The 18485-nt window shown below is 41.4% G+C and overlaps 2 protein-coding genes across 3 annotated transcripts in view; one reads left to right on the forward strand and one right to left on the reverse strand.

Moving 5' to 3' along the window:
- LOC140652712 (cytosolic phospholipase A2 beta-like) overlaps window positions 1–18053 on the forward strand; it is a 118584-nt gene extending 100531 nt beyond the window's left edge. Inside the window, exons 25-26 of one of the 2 annotated variants that reach the window (XR_012042927.1) lie at window positions 16328–16455; window positions 16895–18053. The gene's annotated coding sequence lies outside the window, so the exon portion shown is untranslated. The remainder of the gene's footprint in view (window positions 1–16327; window positions 16456–16894) is intronic. The other variant, XR_012042928.1, reaches the window with a different exon arrangement.
- SPTBN5 (spectrin beta, non-erythrocytic 5) overlaps window positions 1–18485 on the reverse strand; it is a 98853-nt gene that overhangs the window by 32250 nt on the left and 48118 nt on the right. The window contains 6 exon segments of the mRNA XM_072863879.1: window positions 103–221; window positions 3061–3156; window positions 3798–3989; window positions 4620–4775; window positions 9071–9256; window positions 10246–10350. Of these exon segments, the coding sequence (XP_072719980.1) occupies window positions 103–221; window positions 3061–3156; window positions 3798–3989; window positions 4620–4775; window positions 9071–9256; window positions 10246–10350 (854 nt within the window).

The following is an 18485-nucleotide window of genomic DNA, read 5'->3' on the forward strand; positions in this document are numbered from 1 at the left end:
AAGAAGAGAATATATAACAATTCCTCCATTTATCCCAGCCCAAGACACCTAATTTTCCCTTCTTGTTTTTGCTTTACACAGAAGCTTTAAAAGCATACTCACTTCTCATTGAGCTGCTTCCGGCGCTCATATATTGTCTTTGTTTCTTCCTTGTTCTGTCTCTCCAGTTTCATGGCCAGGGCATTGATAGCCCTGATGTGAGCATCATCCACTGTCATCTCCTGTAAAGTGAGAAAAAGAACAAAGGTATGTGTTCAAAATGCTTGTGACTGAGTTTTCCACTGAAACATGTAAAACAACACTAACAGCAACAAGCAAGTTTTACCTCACTACCAAACATTTCAGACACATGGGGTTTGCTCTACTACAACTGCTGGTGTTACCAGTCCGATGAGGAGGCAGTAAATGCCAGAAAGGACATTAATGGCTATAGATACAACAATGACCTAGGTCTAGATGAGGTCCCTCAGAGCGTCATTTCTAAGCCAGGCATTCCAAGCAGGGGCTCATTTGCTGAAGAAACATAGGTGCAGTTGCTGGTTACATAGGTGGCTGCTGTGGAACAGCTGATGTGTGGCAGATTATTCCTCTGTCAAACAGATAGTGACATGTGGCTCCTAGGCCTACTCACTGTTTTTTCAAGATAGGCTTCTGTCCAGATGTGCCTTCTGTACTGTGGACAACAGGCTTAAAATCCATACAGCCTTGAGAAACCCAGACAACCCATACCATTGCGTTTTCTTCTAAAGCAACATCACTGCATTTTAGCAAGGTATGCTAAGTCTTCAAGGCAACTTGCTTCCTATGTACATACCATAGAAAGGATAATATTTGCACATTGTACATATAATCTGGACTATAGTGGAATAATTTGTCTTTCGGAGCATGACGGATGGCCAACACTGAACACTGCTCCAAGATTCAAAAACATTCTCTATTTTTCTAAGACCAGTAAATCACAAGCTTAGCGGGGAGACATTAATCACTGATGTAGTAGAAGCACAGCTGCAAGATTCCAGCACACTTAATAGAAGTATTGACTCCATTTGTATTTTTTTTGTGCTACATCCATACCAACGTGCATGCTTCCATATGTACTTTACTATTACACATAGCCATAAAGTAAACAAGAGAAACCAGCAGACAGCCAGACATTCTTCAGAAACCCTGCAGTCTCCTCTCCTGGGAAATAATAGCAGTACAATGTGACAGAATACGAGTAGAAAATCTGGCAGCCATCAATGCAGGATGATTGCTCCCTACCTCCCTACCCTGATCTCAGATTTGTCTAGTGGGGAAACCTAGACTGGATGGATGCACACACTGGCCAGCCTGCCTCTGTATCACCCTATGAAGTACTGTATAACTAAGCATCAGCTATGAGGGTATCACTGTCCCAGCCTTTTTCTGTAGGAGCCATGTTCAGAGTGATACAGGAGCAGTGGCTACAAGCTGATAGTATCTAAGGCCAAGAGTTTCCTGTGGCACATAGAATCTACCTTATGCCGACTGGGACACTGGGTTGTTTCTGTCTCTTTCACCATCTTCCTTTTGGCTGGTACAACCTTTAGCAGAGCCCTGGCTCCATCCTTTAGCTCACAGTTCAGCTGGTGAGGACTGAAGGGCCAATGAAAGTCTCTTCACTTCACTAATGCCCTGGTGCTGAAGCTTGAGTATTTTGGCTCTCTACCCAAATCCAGTACTAATGCACTGTCACAGGAAATTCTGCCAGCCTCTGGAAAGGGGAGCTTAGGGTTTTCTCCCAGGTGTCAGGCATATCTATACTGTTACTTTGCGTAGAAGAGGATTGTCTCCTTCTGTTATCAGGCAACAGAAATAGAAGATGGGAGCTGCTGTAACAGGAACTGGCAACAAAATAGCAGGCAAACAAAGGATAAAGAATATTAGGCGAGAACATTAAAGTAAGCCTTACTCACAAAGTCCTAATACACCTCTTTCCAGACCTTCCTCACAGCTTCCAGACTAGCAAATCAGCACAGCAATCTTTCCTGTGTGACACTCAGACCTGTTAGTCCACATCTGTACAGTTCACACAAACAGAGAGAACAAGAGGCTGCTGCAAATGCATCCCCTCAATGTATGGTCTCACAGCTCTCATGCTGGGAGCTGAAGCACATCACAAGGAGGCCCTTGTTATGGCAGGGCTTGTTCCCCAGCACTCCCAAGGTTTGGTGCCCAGGTTAGCACAACTCACTGGGGGCAAGAGAGTCAGCTGGCATGACTCAGCACCACAAAAGAGGGTTAGAGATCTCAGCACAGAAAGGTGAACTGTGCAGCTGTCTTGTCACATGGCTGCTATCCAAAATGTAAACCATTGCCCTGTTTTACTAAATGTCTGATTATTATCATGTTATCATTATATATATATATATCATTATATATCATTATATATATATATATATCATTATATATATATATATAAAAATTTATATATCATGTTATCATTATAATCATGTTATGATTCATGACCTAGCACATGTGCTGTATAAACAAAGTCCCCCAAATACATGTGCTTCATTTGGATGAAGGAATATGAGAAACTTGACTGTTCCTCAGGAGGAGGGGAAGGGAGAAATAAAGGAGGGAAATGGAGAAAGCAGTCAATTTTTTTTTACAGGCTTTTTCATGGAAGGTCTATATCAACTTTCAGATTCAAACAAATATGGCTGAAACAACCATTTTTAATCCACTTCTGGGTGGAAGTCACTGTAACTTGTGGACTGCATGAACCAAACTGGAAATTTGCTCAAATTCAGGCTTACACAGCCAGCTTTCCAGTCACGTAATGCAATCCAAAATTTTAGGTTGTGTCATGAGTGCCTGACAGCTCTGTTTAGACATCATCAAAGCAGAAGGCACAATGAGGGAAAATTCTGCCTATTTTAATGGCTTATAAAGTGGTAATGCTTCCTTACCCCCCTGATCTTTCACCTCCTCAGGGTACTGGAACTGTATTTGCTACCTGGATATATTGCTGGGCTGAAAAGGTAACTGCTGCTTCCAGCCACACAAGGAATGTGCATGGAAAACACCTCTTACCCCTGATGTTGCTCCACGGAACTCATTCAGCTTTTTCATGAGCTGCAGGCAGTGTTCATAGTCATTTCCCACATCACCTACATTAATCATGACTTCCTGGGGAAATAAGCAGCAGACAGACAAACATTCAGGCTAAGAGTGCAAGAACACAGCACATCCCAATACTTATGCTGATAAAATCACTTCTGTGATGTGTCTGTAAATCACTGACCTACATCTTCTGAAGTAGTCTCTTCTGATCTTTAGATAATTATGAGACTTAGTCCCAACTCCCTCTCCAATCTATTACTCATTGTAGAAGCAACCTCTGAAGGAAACTTAGTGGATCAAGTGACTCTTCCTTCACTCTTACAAAGAGAAACTTTCAGGTTTGGTACGCAATGAGAGTGAGTGCCAGTTGTCAAATGTTTCAAGTCTCTTCTATTCCAGTCTGCTTTCCTTTCTCTGTCTCGGTAGAGACGCATGAGATGACCACCAATAATCAGAATCTCTTTATGTGCACATTTTACATGAGAACATGTGCTAATACTGTCCAACTGACTCTGGCATGGAAACACTCCAGAAAATTTTTAGAATTTGTTGAATCATTCCTTCCATATTGTTTGTAGAACATGCCATGATTCTTCCAGGCAAAAGCCACTAAGAAAATATCCTGGAAGATGACACACTTATCAGAAGTTCACTGCTAAATAACAAGTCTCTAGTGCTGCTTGGGTTAAATACTAGAATCCATTTACCTTCTCCCTGATCCAGGCTTCCACCTGGTCCACCTTCTGGAGAAATTCCAGGAAGTCCCGGCTGTCCTCCAGCATCTTTCCACGGGCAGCAACAGCTCTCTTCAACTTCTCCCAACGCTCCTGAAGCATGCGGACTCGGCGATGGATCTCTCCTGATTTTGAGTGGCCTTTTGATACCAGAGCTTCTCCTTTCTTCACATTCAGAAGAAGAAATTAGAAATGAAGTTGCCACTAATTTTTAATGTGATTACCATGTTACATGACTTCTCTATAAGGACTCTCTCATCTTCCTAACCTGGACTGCACAATAAATTACTAATATAAATTCTTATTGCCCAAATGATACTGCTCAGCTGGAAAGCTTTTACGTCTGGAGGGAATCAAGAACACTAGGATTTGAATATTTCCCTGCCAAGAATGACATTCATGGAGTGGGAGAACCAAGAGAGGTATTACAGATTATTGCGCCCTTCAGCTATGTGATTCACCCAGTTTCAACAAGAATATTCACAAACTGGGCATGAAATCCTATTTACCTTTTGTAGGAGTAATCACCCCAGGCACGGAAGAAGTCAGTGATATCTTCCTATTCAGGCAATAAGGAAAGATGGAAGTTCTCTGGATAAAGCAATTAACAAATCTCTCTGTTGAAATTAACAGCATTACATTTTCATGGCATAGCAACTGGGTTCTTGTCATTCAAGTAGGATAATTGATACAGAAGTGGTGAACAAGCTACCCTTCCTTTTCATTCCATCTATCTGTCCTTCTTTGGATAACCAGCAATAACCTGTAAAAACACTAGCAGAGTGAGAGAGTTACCTTATTAACAGCTGTGATGATTTCTTCATTTGCTAGAATCTCTGCCTCAAAGACCTGATGTTTCTGCAGCAGCTTCATTTTGTCCTGCAGATTGCTGGGGTCTTGTATGGAAGGATCCTCTAGCTTCTGCATGCGCTCACCGATCCAGTCTTCTGCCTGCAGCAGTGTGAGGCATCAGTTAGCATGACATGCCGTCCTGGGGCCTCCTCCCAAGACATGTCATTGCTCTACACAACTGTCTATGCTTGAGCTAGGCAGATTGAGCTGGGAGGTGATAGTTGAGGTGGCTCTCCAGTTTCTGAACTATTCTACTTGCTAGGAAATAAAAGCAGGTAGGAATGAAAATAATTTTTATCTGACCACAAGAATAATGAAAAATTCCTTGAATACCCCAAATTTCATCACAGGCCATAAACAGATTATACAATCTTCTAGATTAGATATAGAGAATCCTTGAGCAGATATGCAGCCTTGACATGGCAGACATATTTAAAATGAGATTATGACAGCGGAGCCTTGGATTTAGGGCTCCTAGTTTCATCTCCTATCTCTGTCATTGACATACCTGTAAAGTGGGTTAAGATTCTTAAGAATTCTGTGCCTCACCTATAAAACAGCACTAACATTTCCTGATCTCAGCGATGTTGTGAGACATAAATGGAAAATGCAAAGCAAACAAAGCCTTACTGATGGGGCCAAGCACTAGTCAGATTATTTGAAAGCGAATACAACTCTATTTGCTTTTACACTTTATAAAATTCAAAATTATCTAGTCAGGAACATCAGATTAAGAAAAGCAGGTAAACCATGAGGACTAACAAAGCAAGGATTATGTGTTTCTCTTAGAAAATTCTTTTTCAGGGAATTTAAATGTATGCAGAATAAAATGGGCAACAGGATAGTGCCTTTTCCACAATTTTCTTTAAAGTCTGCTAAACTTTAGCCCTTAGCACTGAAGGAAATATTTTCTATCCATCAAAACACTGAGAACTGAACACTTGACATACGTTGTAACTGATCCTGTTGTCCTCAGACCACTGAAGTAACCTAATGTTTTGACAACACAAGAACAGCAAATTGAAGCCAGCTTTATCAGTTTCAGAGCATCTTGGCTGTCCTTGTGGAACTGTGCTACATGCACACAAGACTTGACAACTGGAGGATTTTCTCAGTTAATTAATGATTTGAAGTGTTGTTTCAGCTGCTGAAATTCTATAAACAATAACAGAAATAGCTTTCACTAGCAGCATGCTCTCCAGAAACTGTTCCCCTCCAAAGCACAGTCAGAGACTCAAACAGGAGCCTTATGTCAAGGTTGCCCAGGAGAGCACACTGTCATCTGCTGTTTTCATTTCTCACACTCTCCTCACAACCTAGGGCCTTCTCCCATTACCCAGCCACACATTAACGCTTTAATGTCACTTAATGGACTTCTCATTTGTATGGGAGAGGCTCATCCATACAGTTAGGATGAGAAACAAATGAATCCTGTGTATATAGCCACTTAAAGGGCAATTTCTCGACTACTTTTTAATAATAAGCAATGGCTTAATGACAGACTGAACAAAGCCATTTAAAAAAATCACATCTTTACGCTCAGTGGCTTGGTTTATTTTAAAGCTTACTTAGGATGGCTCTGGAGAGTGAGAGATCCTTCTCCTGGCCCCATGTCCACATTCAGATGTAAAGCAAGGTTGATCTGTTGTCCCAAGATCTTTCTATGGAAAGACTTACGGTTGTCTGGACAGGCATTTTCACTTTATTGAAGACAACAGTGAGACTAGTGTTATGCTCAGTGTAGGCACATGGGACTAGTCTTATTTCTATGGGATTCATAAAAAATGTGGGCACTATCAATTTAGAAACCTACACTTTCAAAATATCAGTTACTGTAACCTCAAGAGCACAAAACCTTTTTGTAAATTACACTGATTTTTAATAACAGAAATATTTAAAGCATGTAAAGGGATGTGCCTGTTCTAGACACTTAGAAATAACAACTAATTCTCTGTCTCTGAGAGAGATTCTCTCTTTATGTCTGAGATAAAGGAGTAAGTGTTTTTTATTCTCTTGTGCAGAGGGTGAAAGGGAAAGGAAGTTAAGTGACACTAATACGATGAGCAAGTTTCAGAGTCAGCATTAAAACTCAGAGCCAGCTTTAGAAGTCAAAACTTTCAACTTTATGATCTTTCCTCTGCAATAACTTAAATAAACACACATATTTCTAAGTAGCAACCTGCTCATCTGCCTTCCACGTTAACACTGAGGTACAGACTTTGTGACAATAGGATAGTCTATAAGTCTGTTTCACTTCTTTGGGACTAGAAAAGCACCCTATTTCTACTGTAGGAGAGTGTGTCCTATTTTGTGAGCTGCATGTGATCTTGCGTGTTCATCGTTGTGGGTTTTGTGAAGAAAACCAAAGTCCTATGTCCTGAAATGGTATAAACTACAGCAGCTAGCCTTCTAAGCAGACCATATGATGTTGAGCTCTCCACCCTCTCGTCAGTAATCACCAACTGTGTTGTCTTTGTACTGATGTGTGTAGCTCTCTGTGTAATTGCTTCTAGAGAGTAACTAGGAGACTTTCAACAATGACAGCGATCACTATTTTCTGCTGACACAAAAAATTCTGTTTGATCAATAGAAATTACTTAAGATGATTGCAGGAGGGAGAGTTTCTAGGGGAGTGGGACCTAAGTAAGGTTCTAACAAGTGTTCTAATACGCAAGAATAAGAAATGACCTCATTGATTTCACAGCTAAACTCAAAACTCATCTCTGCAATTTAACATCCCTTTGGGAACTGTTCTCATATATGAACTCGTACCCACCCACAACATCATTAAAATCAAATTAAACATTCCATTCTACCCAACAAAGAGGAAGAGAGATATTACTGTAAGATTATTTTTTTAATTCCTTGGTAGCATTCACATTCTACAGCAGTAGGCAATGAATTTAGATTGGCGAGGTAAATGAGCAGGTAGTTTGAGAGCAAAAACTCCCTATAGAACTCTTGGCTGAATTTATGTGGAGAAAGTGGATGAGGAAAGGGAAATGTTCCTTACTATACAGCGCCAGATCGTCTGCTAAAAGTGTGCGATTCAAGAATGAAGGGGCACCTCAGCCCAGGCACCGATTTGACAATTACGGAGAGATGGGAAGAAATACAGAAGTGTTCCCACCTAATGGGTTGATTGTATCTCTAGGAGGGCATTGACAGTTTCTCTACCAAAGAGGAAGCTGGCAGGTCTGTGACCTTTCCATCAGAGGTAGATTGCTCTTTTGAAAATGTTAGCATTGTGCAATGCACCGTCCACTCCATCCACTCCTCTCTACTAGTCCACAAGGTGGACTGGCCATTACTGGTGGACTGGTTCATGTGACAGGAAAAGTATAGCCAAATAATACGAGTTAATATTTGGCTGCTTAAATAATTCCTGATAAACTGTATTTAAAAAAAAACAGCGTGCAGCTCTGGCTCTTTAGTGTAGCCAAGGAAGAAGGTATTTAAATGTTTGATTATTTTGGTGGCAGGGGGCGACATGGGACAGAGGGAGTTCCAAATATATTGTGCTGTAAATGGAATGTTAGCAGCCATTTATTCCCTAGATTACTCTTTTTTGAAAAAAATAAATTTGGTTGGCAGCAGCAGCTGTGTTACAGGCGTTCATTCACCTTTGGTGACAATCATAACTTGACCCGTGTCGGGACATGTGTCTTATTCATGGGCTGGGAGGTGACAAGCACCTGCAGTTTTTCTTTAAACCACAGAGGATGTTCCATGGCATGCAGCAGCAGAAGGCGTGCATACCACACCAGCAAGAGTGTTTGCAAATGTCCCTCTGGGCCTGTGTGCTGTTGTTTATGCCAGCACACTGGATGCTAGCACATTTTTCAGTCACACACATTGTGCTGCCCTTTGAAAGACTGACCTAGTATGTCTTTCCAACAGTAGTGCCAGGAGCAGAGCTACTCACTTACAGGACTAAGGCCAGAACAGGGGACAGAGATGAACGTATTCTGCAGAGGCCAGCCTACAGTAGCTGAAGAGCTAAGTCACAGCACTGTTTTGAAGGCCTTCAGTGAACACTCACTGGTAAAGCTTGGCATCCTTGCCATAATGCTTTCCACTTTGTATTCACCCTGATTTGAAATATCTTTTCTTTCCCACCAAAGGAAACACAAGTAGTAGCTGGCAGTTTTCCTTTTATTAGTTTTATTTTAGCAGAGCTCCTGATGAGTAAAGCAGCTGTAATGCCACAACGATGGTATAGCAACAGCAACGGCATTGGAGCACCTACCCCTTTGCGTGAGTGTGACAGAACAGGAGTTGCCATACCAGAGCAGATTACCACTGAGAGTTGCCATACCAGAGCAGAGCAAGGGTGAGCACAACAGAGGTAGGCAGCTCCTCTGCCTTCCACCCCCAGTCTACAATCCTCTTACCTCTTCCAAGTTCTGGTAGAAAAGTGCCAGAAGAAGGGCGGTCTGCAGCTTTTCTCTCCTACTCTGCGATAGATCCTTGATCTGCTGCTTCCTCTCACGAATGGCATTCACTTTGTGCTGGATCTTTAGCCCGTCCAGTCCACAAACCTTCTCTAGCCTGCTTGCCTGTTCTTGAAGAGACATCATCTGAGGAGGCAACAAATGTGAAATTACTTTTATGCTTCCAAGTGGTGTGAAAGAAACGAAAACCAGGCTCCTTTCCATACCTAAAAGATTTTCTTTTTTTCTGGAATGAACCAAGAATAGCAAGGACAAGTTAACCAGCATTCTCCCCATTCTCCCTGTACTATGTTACATCTATGACGTCCTTGTCATTGGTCTCTGTAGTGCACCCTGACTACTTAAATGAATTAAAGCTGTAGCTCCAGGAGTCCCTATGCCACTGATCATGCAGTGCAAGGAATCATGGAGCAAGCCTGACACCCATGATTGCCCAAGTTTTATTGCTTTGTGGAAATCAGACGTTGGAAGGTAGCCCTCAACATGACCAATCAGTCTGGCAGGGAGCTGGCATGAGTTCTGGGAGCTCATTCCTTCTGGGGAACCCAGGCGCAGCCCCAGGTTTGAGTTTAGCCCTATCCTGGGTGAATTACAGCAGTGGCCACAAGCCAGGCAGATTCCTTTACATGTGGGTGAGCAATTCAGCATCTATTCCAAAGGTGCAAAGAGGCTAGCCAATTTGGTACAGACATTGTATACCAAATGTATATTTAAATAATTAGACAAGTTATCCCCTCTGGCCTACTGTATTTTACTTGCTTTAAAAGCCACTGATTTTTTTTAATGAAAAAAGCAGAAACTTCTGATAACCATAACACACAATATAGCCTGCTTTAAATATTTATTCTGGTAAGTCCCACTATTCAACTTACTAAGTGGTTTTCCTGTCTGCTGCAAGACAATACAGGCAGGACTTGGGCATGGAGTGTTTAACACTTGTTCTCTACTGCTCTGCCTCTTATTTCACTAAACTTCCCCATTTTCTCTTTGGTTCAAGCATATCAGGCATATCACACCTGTCAGTAATGCAATGTGCTGCCATATTAAAAAAAAAACAAAACAACAAATCATCTTTCTAGCTCGTGGGTTGGTAGAATATTTGTTGATTTTTGTACCTTCTCATCCTGTGATGGCAGAAGCTTCTCAAAAGCCTCATGTTTCCTTATCAGTTGCTCTACTTCATCCACAGAGCTTCCGAGGTCACTGCTTTTCAAATAAATCTATTAAAAAAGTTTAATATTTTTCTCAGTGGATTAATTATCACATAAACCTGATTCATAAATGTGAGAAGAGGCATTAACTCTGCAGTTGAGAGTACACTTGAGAGGAAAACAAAGGAACAGAAGGCAACTGAAATTGGAAATTAAATACTAGAGCTCCATGGTCTTGAGCAAGAAAGAGAAACATTAACAGGTCCAGCTAAGGAAAGTAACCTATCACTGCTTATCGCAATCACTAAGTCACAAGGTTGGCAGTGAATTCCAGAGGTCTAAGCCATCCTTGTACTCCAAAGCAAAATCAACACTGTCGTGTCTGACAGATGTCTGTATGGTTCCTTCTTAGAAGACTTCTAATAACAGAGACTTTGCAGCCTCCCTGGGCAATTTATTCCAGTGCTTCATTACCTTTACCATTAGCAAGATTTTTCCAAATATCTAGCCCGAAAATGCATTGCTAATGCTTCACCTCATTACATACTGCTCTCTTCATCACAGAAAGGAGATAATTCCTTTTACATTTGCTTCAGCCTTGTACATGTTTGTAGGCTTTTTGCATACTGGGATTTCTATCTTCTCTAGGCTAAGACTACCCTGATCTGATCAATCATTCCACAAAGGCTGTGTCTTCTTGACTCTGATAATTCTTATTGCTCTCCTCTGGGTTTTCTTCATTTCCACTTATTTTGAAACAGCATTCCTAATACTTGATGCAGTAAGTGGCAATCAGCAATAAGACTGCCAGAGTGAAGGTAGTGAAGACAGCAGAGAGTGTACGTGTGCTTTCCAAGCTGTCATCTTCTGCATGTATCTGTGTATGGTGCTTATCTTTTACACAATACCATGAACTCAAGTTCACCTTGCAATCTACTATAAGCTTCCAGAAACTTTCCAGAAGAACTGCTATTAGATCAGCTTGTACTCATCCTGTATTTATGCAGCTGATTATTCCTGAAAAATGGAATAGCTTACACCTGTACCAAGTGCATTACATCTGCTATTTTTTTCAGGCCATCTTTCCAACTTGCCTGCATTAATTTTATTTACTGTCTGTCCTGTCAGTCTCTGATGCAGAAAGATCTTAGTTTAAAATAACAAATGCAGTTTTAAGGAAACTGACCTCAGCACTATTCGCTTTTAACACTGTGAGGACAGTGTTCATTTTCCAACTAATCCACATAACATCTCTAAGGCACCACAGTGCTTCTTGACTCTTTTCTGGTGTTAAGAAAACTGACCGCCCTATTACTTCTCCCATGCATTCCGTTACGTTCAGTTTTGTCAAATGCAAAAGAATAAACAATGTAATTATCTATTATAAAAAAAAAAATGAGCTGTTCTGCAGGCCAGTAGGAATTTATTGTTTTTCAGTGGATTTAATTGCCCCCAGTTTCTTCCCTTATTCAATGAGGAGACAACAGCAGGACAAAAACCCCAATCAGAGGCTCTGATGGGACATGAGCAAAAATTACCTGTGGACAAAGTTCACAGTGGAGTGAATATGACTGGACAGACTTTTGGAGTTCAGGCTGCTACAAGGGACTGCATTTATCGGTTGGGATATAGCACTGTGCAATCCATTCTGTGAGCTCATGGAAACGTAAGTATTTGGATAAGGATGAGAAATTCCAACCAGTAATTCTACCTGCATAAAGTGCAATTAGTGGAGATGGAAGAAAAATTTGAGATCAGTCATATAGCGTGAAAGAATTAAGAGGCAGGAAAGAAACAGAATAGAATCAGTGAAACAACGCAACTGCTAATAGTTTCAGAAGAGGGCTGGTAAAGAACATAGGTAAATCTGTGGCTTAAAACCATAGATGTGCACAGGAAAAATAACATCTAGAGAGATCTCTCTTGCTTTGCAAAACATTACCGTTCTGTAGCAGTCTGACAGGGTGGTTTTTTATAGGAGAGAAAATATATTCTTCAGCAGTTACTTTAGAAAACCAGTAATGATGTTCACTGTCTGGGCAGAAGTATTGGATGACTGTTTAACCCCACAGGACATGTTCTGAAGGAGAGGTTTCCCAGGCATGTGTTATGTGCAGGGGAATCCACACCTATTTGTCAGGGTCTGAGTGCACCAACAGGCTCTGGCAGCCCTGATCATCACCTGGATGGCCCCCCTGCTCCCACTTTGGGGTCCCTCTGAGGCTCAGCCCTGGCCCCAGCCCTGCCTGAGCTGCACTGAGGGGAGGCCTGAGCCCTGCCTTGGTCCTCCTGGACAGACCCCAGATTTCAGTCATTACTTCGCTTTGTCACCGTGATCTCCAGCTGGTCGATGGACCTTGTTACTGCTGCTGCCACTCAGCCCTCCTTGGCAACTGTGGCTAAGAGGACTGACAGCCTGACTTTCTGGTTCATTTTTTTGTGAGTTAATGAGAGGAATATTTTGCATACACAGAAAAATGCACAGAAGAATATCATGCCCAGGCCAGATGTTCAAACTCCTCTACACTAATCCATGCCGAGTATCAGAAGAGAGCTGAATAATTCCCAACATAGTAATCACTGTCAAGAAGAGGAGAAGGCCACTGCACAACAGGCGAGGTTTTTAATAAGTCTGGCCCATAAATCACCAGGATGCCTAAAGAAATACATTAACACCTCTGTTATGCCTCTGTATGTCAAATACAACCCCCACCAGAAGGCAGATAACTTTAATCCTTTCATCTATCCTACTCATCAAGTGTATGAAGTTATGACAGATTTTTTTTTTAGAGTGTTTTTGGATTTGGTTTGCTCTTGTGGAGAAAGATCTCCACATGTGTGGGCTCCAGGTCTGTCTACTGTAATGCTTTGTTAAACCACTAATAATTACCATCCATATTTACACTGCTGTTACTAACACTGAAATAAAAAGTTATTGGCTGAATCTAACTCACTCCTGTTCAGGGTACGCAAACATACAGCCACATGCTGCATCTCTATTTTGGTCTTTTAAACGCTGCTTTAAAAACATTGTAGCTTCTCCGTCATATTTTGTGGATTATCTACCATTTTTGGTCAAAAAAGATTTACCTGAGCAAACAGAAAATTCCCTTAATTTCCCACATATCACTCCAGGACGTTTAGTTAGTAACTGTTAGCAGTGAAAATGCAAACTCTGTGATACCTGAAGAAATTGTCAGCCATTAGTTTTCCTGCTTATATATCTGTGGTGGAAGAAAAAGGCAAGGGACATCTACTGGTAAAGATGGTTACTTTCTTTGGAAAAAGAGAACAGAGACATCTGGGAGCAGGGGTGTGGGATGGTGAGTCATAAGCAGCTGCCACTGGAGTGCTCAGTGCCTTGCTCCCACTGAAAATCACTACACACAAATAATACTGAGCATTCAAAGCCCCATCCCTTCAGCTATTACAGCAGTGGGAAAAAGTTCTCCTGACTTCTGAAAGCTTTGGACCAGGTCCTCCAAGCAGAAGCCTATGCAAATGCTCTTGGGAACCCAGGTTTTAATACTGAGAAAGAAAACTGGTGCACAAAAAGAAAATTGGTACAAAAGAAAACTGTTTGCGTACATTACAGGAGAAGTGATGGCAATATGGTTAGGAGAAAGCAGCCCCGTAGCACTAACAGTGGTACTTGGAGAGCTGTTGAGGTAAAAACTTTCCATTCGTCTTTTAAACAGAAATCTTATGACAGCAATTGCTAGAATCAGAACCGCAACATTTTTTTCAGTTAAGCATTTGTTATACCAATCTGAAAGCAGAATGGAAACTGGCTCCCACACCACAATGCTGGCCTGTGGCCAATTACATCACTTTTTGGCATATTTTTAGACAGGTCCCCAAACTCCTGCTTTGAATGAGACTTGTTGATTTCAAATACAAAACACTGCATAGCTCTCCTCAGGTAACCTACCAGGGTCTCCCACAGCACACAGCAGGTATAAACTTTCTTTCAAGTTTATTTCTGTTATGAATCATAGCCCATCACCAGGAATTTAATGCTCAGCCACAAAAAGCACCAAAGACTTGACCAGTCGCTATATAATGGACTTGTTTTTAAGTGAAGACTTGCAAAGACGCTTAAAACCACAAAATGGACTTGGCCCTGTTTGAGATTTGAAATGGAGCAAGTAACAAATAGCCAAGTTATTAACAATGCAAAGCACAGAAACAGAGGTTTTAACCCTACTTAACTGGAGTTTTTCCACTATTTCTGAGCTCATTGCATAGATTTAGCCACACTGTCATAGGACCTGTTACATATGAGTTAATGCAGAACTAAATGAAAAATCCAATTTAAAAAAAAATGTTCATTTTAAATAAAATAGTAGTATATACACACTTATGTGACAGCACAGGCCAGCTCTAGCTTTTGGAGAAATACTGAATGAAACATTTTAGTCATTAGTATAACTATGCTTTCTGGATGCCACAACTTCACATTTATACACACTGGAAGCTGACACAGCCCCAAAAGAAATTTGTCTTCCAAGAAGTGTCATTTTTATTTCTCTAGAAGAAAAACTATTTTACGTATTTGTGCAAATCCACTGCTTTCTCCTGCTTCTGCTCTTCACAGTAAAACAAGCTCCACAGATTTTGTCCCCCACTGCCTGCCCTGGGTTTGCTGCTGAGATTGCTGGAATTCCACTGAAAATCTTTCAGCTTTAAGCATATTCTAAAAGCCAGAATTACTCCCAGTTTTAAATGCCTTCACTTAAAGCATGTCATCAAGTCCAAACTCCCTGACCAGACAGATAACAAAAAGGTTTGATTTGACTTACTTCTGATAAAAGTAAATACAAAAAAGAATTAATGAAAAAAAATTTAAATTTGTTTTAACAAAGTAAATAAATGTGCTTAATAGCATGATTATATTTGGTTCACAAATATGTTGTACTGTGCTTCATTTCAGTAAAAGTTATAACAAGGTATCACACTATAACCATAAATGGAATAAAACACACTGAAGTTGTTTATAAAAAAAATACATACACCTTTTCTATCATACTGACATCACTGTATTATTGGCCTCTGACCTCACAATCTAGATGCAAAATTCTAATGTTAAATGTATTTAAAATTTCCTTCCCCCCTCCCACTGCATGCTGCCTTATCAGCATAAGAATATAATTATCTTATATTGGAAATGTATATGGGAAAAACACAGAGATAAGTCAGTGTTTGTTTTCCCATAACTGCTATGATCTGTTCCTCCCACCTATCCCCTCCTTCTTCAAAATTTGCAAGCTCAACCCCTGTCCTGCAAGTTGTAGGTGTTAGAACAGAATCCTATGCCCACACAACATCATCATTAAAATATTTACTTATGAAACATTTGTCTGAAGGCAGACTAAATTCCTCTTAAACACCCCATAGTTTCACTGCTAGAAACTTTGATGGGATATCAAAATTGGAGATGCTGAGGAGACTAAATTCTCTTCATTTCCCTCAGGAAAGGGTGGTACCTCTCTTTTTCTAAGGGGGGAAAAAAAGTGATTTCTTCCTACACACTTAAATATTTTGGGTTTTGAAAACAACTATTACTTTTAAAAGTTACAAAACCAGGAATTAGCCATTTAGAAATATAGCATAATCTGACAAGTAAGAAAATGAAAACACATGAAACAGAAAAATCTAAGAAAAACTACACTGAGGATTTGCCCCAGGTCCCAGACCAACTAGCAGAGAAGAAAACAGTTCTTGGCCCTGAAGTCTTGAACCTTCAAAGTGCTGAGCACTATGGCCCAGTTATGCAAAATCTGTAAGCACATGCAAAGCATTGAGCATGTCATGTTGACAATAGTATTCTAATGGTTCAAATGAAACACTTGTTAAGTGCTTGATCAGATCAGGGTGCTCAGCTTCATTTAGGATGGATCAAGCTGTAGCTGCTGCCTCGGTGATAGCAGAACACAAGTAGCTTTCTGATTGTCCCATAAATCATCTCTAGGGAGTGGGAACATGGCAGGAAGCATACAAAAAGAAATCCACATGGCTTAACACAACTTAAAAATTCTGTTTGCAGATGTTCCTAGAATGGAATGGAAATCTTCACCACTCTCCTCCCCGATCCAAAGGATGCAATGTTGACAGCAATAGATGGACACCATGCACCCTCTGTGTCTCTATGAGTTGAAGACGTGGTGTGAGCTGGTATGTTTGTCAAAAGTTTGTCAGGGCATACACTTTTTAGAGTGCATGTTTCCTGGGAAGGTCTCAAACCAGATCTTGCCCAATGGCTAGAAAGCAATCCTGAGCAGCAAACTGGATTCACTGATAGAGAGAGGCCAGCCCTGATCTCCACAGGGTGAAAGGGTGGACCAGCTATATCTGAATCATGGGTTTTGATAAAGATTGTTGGACTTGGGCTTCTTCTAAATTCTCTTACCACCTGGATAGGCATAGCAGTCCAAGGGGTGGCAAGTACCAGGGTGATTTTGGAAACCTTGTGGTGTGCAGGTGTTAGACCATCACATGGAGTCTTCCTAAACTCTGGCCTAGATGAAGGGTGGTTCTGGAAGACAATTAGCTCTGGATTTAAGTCCTTGCTCGTAACCTCATTCCCACTAGCTGAATTTTCTCTTCCACTCAGCACAGCTGGGGACAGCCATATATCTCTGGAAACTGTCTGCTGAGGAAGGCCAGGATACTTAGAGGAAGTCACATGAAATCTTGTGATTTGAAGGGCTGGAGACCCACCTGAAGGGAAGCCTTGTTTTGGTTTCTGGGATCCTGTTGCAAGATCAGCTGGAGTTTCAGGCACCTTCTCTAATTGAGGCATGAGCAGACTTGAATGAGCATGACTGCTTCCATGGGAATTTGCTCGAAAAGGCTTTATCGTCAAGCTGCAAGTTGAAATGTAAAGCTTCATTGAAGCATGGAGGTCTGGCATTTGAACATTGCACTGGCTACAGCCTTGTTGGGGTCGGAGAGAATCACAAGGTTCCAGGGATGCATGCAGATTTTTGCTGCGGAGTGTAGAAACAGCTGGAATAGCAGACAGATCAACATCTAGGCGTGATGTCCAGCATGGTGGAGCTTTGCAGGAAAGAACATCAGAGGGCAAAGATACAGCAAGCTTCAAGGGATCATTTTTTTCAGGAGAAAGACGATGAACGCTTTTTTCTCTCTCTGAATATTGCTTGTAAGATGCAGATGTTGACTGAGTGCCAGAACACCCATATCCATGGCCCTGGGGGTCCCTGGGAGGACTGGAACACCTCGATGTCTCATCAGAAGGATTGACAGAGTGACTAGCGCTCCCAAAACCTTTCCTCCGGTCTGTGTGTGCCAGGACGACATCTAGCCTTGAACAGTAAGCTCCAGAAGACACACTGCTTGGTGGTGAGCTGGCATTTCCTGAAGCAAGCTCTGCAACTGATTGACCAGTGGGAGGATGCCATGCTGATGCTGGCATCTTTTGAAAAGGCCTGTCCTGCACAGCAGATTCAAAAGGAGGAGGTGGGGTCATTCTGCTGGAAGACAGCATCACTTCCACAGTGGAGACATAGGTTGCAGATGAAAGTTTGCAGTGATGGTCCCTGCATGACATTCTGAAGCTTAGTCCTAAACGATGCAAAAATCAAAGCCACAGAAGTTTGCCTTTCCCCCTGTTTTTAAAACCAACTCCTAATCCTTTTTCCTTTGGCACTGGAAATTTCCATTCTTCCTCTGAAGCAAAGGAATGAGAGATCAATAAACATTCTCCAGGAAAAAAATTATAAACTAAAAAAATCCACATTCAAAATAAAAACGCACAGCTCTTCTAATACTGCTACCACCGCCTGTCATGTCTGCAAAGTGATACGAGAGTGGGATGCGCAGAAAGATAAATTACAGAGCATGAGGCTCTGCTCCCTGAGTGTTCTGACAGTGAGACTGCAGACAGAGTAGGAGGGAGCCAAAAACGCCTGCCAGAGACAGCCTGCGAACTCGCTGTTATTTCATCTGTGAAAAAAAGGAAAGCAGCTAACCTGAGCAATGCATCTGCTGCCGTGAAAAGGTTAGAACAGAGCAGACTGTACTGGACACTGGTTCTGCTCAAAGCAAAAATGATTTTTTTTCTTCCTTCTCTTTTTCAGCTGTTGCTTGTTTGCAGTCCGAATGGCAAGATCTCAGTTTGCAGGTCTTAGGAGAGTTTCCTACAACAGTTCCATGCAATGGCACACTGAATTCATAATAAA

The sequence above is a fragment of the Ciconia boyciana genome, chromosome 6 (genome assembly GCF_034638445.1).
Source record: "Ciconia boyciana chromosome 6, ASM3463844v1, whole genome shotgun sequence".
Taxonomy (NCBI): Eukaryota; Metazoa; Chordata; class Aves; order Ciconiiformes; family Ciconiidae; genus Ciconia; species Ciconia boyciana.